A 3,879-nucleotide genomic window follows, 5' to 3' on the forward strand; every position below is an offset into this window, starting at 1 on the left:
GAAATTTGGTTCGTTTCCAACTCCTTGAAACTGCGAACTGTGCTGTGATGAACACTGGAGTACAGGTGCCTGGCAGTGATTTGTTTCTGGCGTCTTCTGGGCATACACCCAGTAGGGGGGTTGCTGGGTCGCATGGTAGCTCAATTTCCATCTCTTTTAGATATCGCCAAATCGATTTCCACAGTGGCTGTACATACCTACAGGTCCACCAGCAGTGGATGAGAGTTCCTATTTCCCCACAACCCCTCCAACACTTGTGGCTTTCTGACTTTTTGAATTTGACTATCTTTGGTGTTAGGTGGCATTTCATAGTTGTTTTAATTTGCATTTCTCTTATGGCTACACATATTGAACTTTTCATACACCAATTATATAACATATAATAATTTCACTTTCAGGAGTTCAGATAATACAGTGAGCATTATTAAAATAACGTGCTCTTTTAAATTAAATTCTCTATATTTAAACTATAAATTATAAAACCCAGGTATTACTAACATGAGATGGATTTTACTTTGCTTCATTAAAGAAGCTCACTTAATTTTGTATTCAGGACTAGAGAAATTAATTTCTAAACTTCCAAAACTTTCTTTTTTTTTTTTTTTTTTTTTTTTGCCGTTTTGCTAATTGCTTTATAACCACAAAGGAGTACAGAGGAGGTCCTGTACCAAACAACACAAAAAGGTTCAAAGGTGGAGGTGTTCCCTTAGCAAGGCTGAAGAGTCCAGTCTCTGGTATTTGGAATTTAGGCGGCAGTCCTTGGTTTTGGATGGATCACTGGGTGTGTGGGCACAATCCATGCTTTAACCAGATTTGAACAGAAGGATGGCCACTTGGCCCAGGTAGAAGTAAATGAAGTGCTTAGTTTCATGTGTCACATAACTACCAAAGTTTCTGCCCACAATGCAGTGCCAAGTGGGATTGTACTTCTTGTCAAACTCCTTCTTGATGTGGGCCGCAATGTCCTTCTCTATGTTGTATTTCTCCAGCGCCTGAGTCGCGCACTCCACCGAGTCCTGTTGCATCTCCTCCGACATGTCGGCATTTTTGATCACGGCCTTTCGGTCGCACATGGTTACCGTGAAGCGCGGACTAGCCGACTGCGACGGTCCTGGGGGAGGGGGTTAGAGCGGCTCAAACACAGCGAGAGCCGTCGCTACCGAAGCCGTGGCGCATCTTTCTAGAATCTCTTGAATCTAGAATCCAAAAAGTTTTGGATTCTAGAATCCAAAACTTTCTAGAATCTCTTGGAATGTTGAAAGATTTTCATGAGAAGTCAACTCAAATAGCGCACACAGAAATATAGCAGATGAGCTATCACGGAAGATAAAGAGGTGATATTTGCATTAGGACAAACACATCTATATTTTGGAGGGAGGATATGCTCATATAATGAGAATCGGGGTTTCTGGAAGAGGACTGTTAAATGGGTTCACGAGGAGGCAATTCTTAGCTATGTCAGAAGCACAAATTTCAGTTACATCAAGGACATGATTGTTCATCACTTTCTAGGTGTTAACTCCAGTGTTTCAGAGAAACGGCTTTCTGAAGTATCTCTAAAGTGACAGGGCATAAAAGAAATAAAGGAACTCAGGATGAATGAAAAATTCTATTTTTAATTCTGACAATGGATGAGACAAAAGCAAAGTTATTTGTTGAAACTTCTGTCTTGTTTTCATGATGATGTTAGCCCTGAGTGCCAGCACAGAGGCCACAGTCAGCTCCGCGGGCCAGTCAGATTGCTGGGAAAAGCTTGCACATGCAGATCAAACAATATACTTTATTATTTAATTACTGGCAATAGATTAAGCATCCTCAACTTAACACAGGAACAAGTGCTCCAACCCCACTGTGCTGACAAAGTGCTCATCTCATGCCTGACTTGACTTCCGTCATGTGCTAAATTTACTCATTGAGTTGCATCTCCTGGTGCCGCTCAGTTCTTGATTGTTAGGAGCATCAAAAAGAGAGTCCGTTTCTTCCTGATGAAGCACATTTGCAGGTCTGGGGAAAGCCCTGGAGGTACCTTTTCACCCACCTTCCTTTGCCATTTAGGATCCATTCTGTGGAAACACAGTCACAGAAGTAAATCTGTAAAACTGGAGTAAATGTAAAGTTCCGTGAGAGAGTTCGCTCTAATACTCAAGAATAGCCTAGTACTTGGGAGTCTGCTTGAACCCAGCATGCCTGCCATGCCACAGCAGCTCCATGCTGATTCTCTGGGGCTCAGGCTCTTCCAGGTAAGCTGCCTTCCTGCATTGAAGGCAGCTGTTGGTCATGCTGCAGCTGGACCAAGGACATCACTGATGCCACCCTCTTCCTAAAAGCAAGATGATGAGCAAAACCAGCAATCACAGAATTGATGATGGGGTGGGGGTTGTTGCTGCCTATAGCTGTTGGCTGCTGCTTTGGTTTAGAATAAAGTTAGAATTTACTCACTGACTGAAAATTGCTAGGAAGGGAAACTCAGAGTCAGGGTCTCTCTCTCTCTCTCTCTCTCTCTCTCTCTATCTCTATCTCTCTCTCTCTCTCGCACGCTCGCTCGCTCCCTCTGTCCCTCCCTTGCTCTCTCCCTCAGATCCCCCTCCTCCTTCTGCTCCTCTTCTTCATCTTCCTCCTCCTCCTTCTTGTTCCTCTCTGTCTCTCCTCTCTGTCACACACACGCATGAAAGAGAGAGAGAGGGAGACAGAGAGAGAGAGATTCACAAACATCAGTACCCAAGCAGATACCAGGAAAGGACCTAGAACTCCAGAAAATTAGGTCTCCTTTCGGAAACACAAAAGTACCAGAATCCTGGACCAAGGAGAATGATGATGTTCTTGGGCTTGATGCTAGAAATGACATCTCTTAGGAGGCAGATTAGAGATGCAGATTGCCTGCAAGAATGCTTTGGATAGAGCTGCCAGTGAAGGACCAAAGAGGGAGATTTTTCCAAGAGTCTTCACATAATTTACAGGCAAGAGCATGCAAGCACACCCCATTTTGCCATATCCCTCAAATTAGAGTGCAATGGGGAAGGAGATTGAAAGAAGAGAATTGTATTTTACATTTGTTCACACTCTGGAAATTAAAATTATGCATGTGAACTAATAGTGATAAGAAAGAAAGAGAGAAAGAAATAAAGAAAGAAAACGAGAAAAAAAGAAACAGGAGAGGTGAGAGAGATTAATCCTCCAAAAAACTCAGTAATAGGTTTCTTTTGTGTTTTTCCTTTTCTTCTGGATTATCTAGCTCTAGAATGCTGTTACTCAGTTCTCACTTAAATAAATTAGCAGCTTACCTTATCCCACAGGCTAAGCTCAACATTATCCCCCCAGAGCACTGCTGGACTTTGGGATGGAAAGACCTCTTCAACAGTGTCCCTGGGCTCTGCTTATCTCAACTCCACATGCCTCTCTGGATAGGTGCTCTTCTCAGTGGCCAGTTCTTGTAATTATGAGTCAGTCAGAGCTCTAAGGGTTTTTAGTCCTGTGCCCCCCCAAAGTTGAGGCTGTATCCTCATCTTGGGAAAACTGCAATCGTCAAGATTCAGCACTCTAAGAATTTGAGTCTGGAGCAAATCTTTTCAAAAAAGTGAGCTAAGGTATTGAATCTAAAACTTAAAAAAAAAACCCAAATAACTATGAGCCATTAATGACATGTCTAGGTCACTGTAGATATTTTCCTTTTATTGATATTTAGGCAAACATAGTTTCAATTAATGCCTGACTATAATGCTTTTTGTCAATGAACAAAAACTGCAAACATAAAAGGAGCAGAGGTTGGTACAGAGTTTGCCATTTTGCTTTTGGTTGGGATATCAAATCTTACACTTTTAATAAAAAATCAGAAAACGAATATATTTTGAGTTAAAAATCAAGCAGCAGTAGCAGACACTT

The 3,879-nt window shown here is 42.0% G+C and overlaps 1 protein-coding gene across 1 annotated transcript; it reads right to left on the reverse strand.

Annotated features, from left to right (window-relative positions):
• Positions 1 to 586: 586 nt before the first annotated feature.
• LOC142440919 (dynein light chain 1, cytoplasmic) lies at positions 587 to 1,172 on the reverse strand. The gene has a single exon (XM_075543078.1). The coding sequence runs from the start codon at positions 1,071 to 1,073 to the stop codon at positions 804 to 806; it is 270 nt and encodes an 89-aa protein (XP_075399193.1). The 5' UTR covers positions 1,074 to 1,172; the 3' UTR covers positions 587 to 803.
• Between the last annotated feature and the right edge of the window lie 2,707 nt (positions 1,173 to 3,879).

The sequence above is a fragment of the Tenrec ecaudatus genome, chromosome 2 (assembly GCF_050624435.1).
Source record: "Tenrec ecaudatus isolate mTenEca1 chromosome 2, mTenEca1.hap1, whole genome shotgun sequence".
NCBI lineage: Eukaryota > Metazoa > Chordata > Mammalia > Afrosoricida > Tenrecidae > Tenrec > Tenrec ecaudatus.

What these genes read in the sequence shown, in the direction of transcription:
- LOC142440919 (XM_075543078.1), bottom strand. Translation starts at nt 1,073, where the DNA reads ATGTGCGACCGAAAGGCCGTGATCAAAAATGCCGACATGTCGGAGGAG.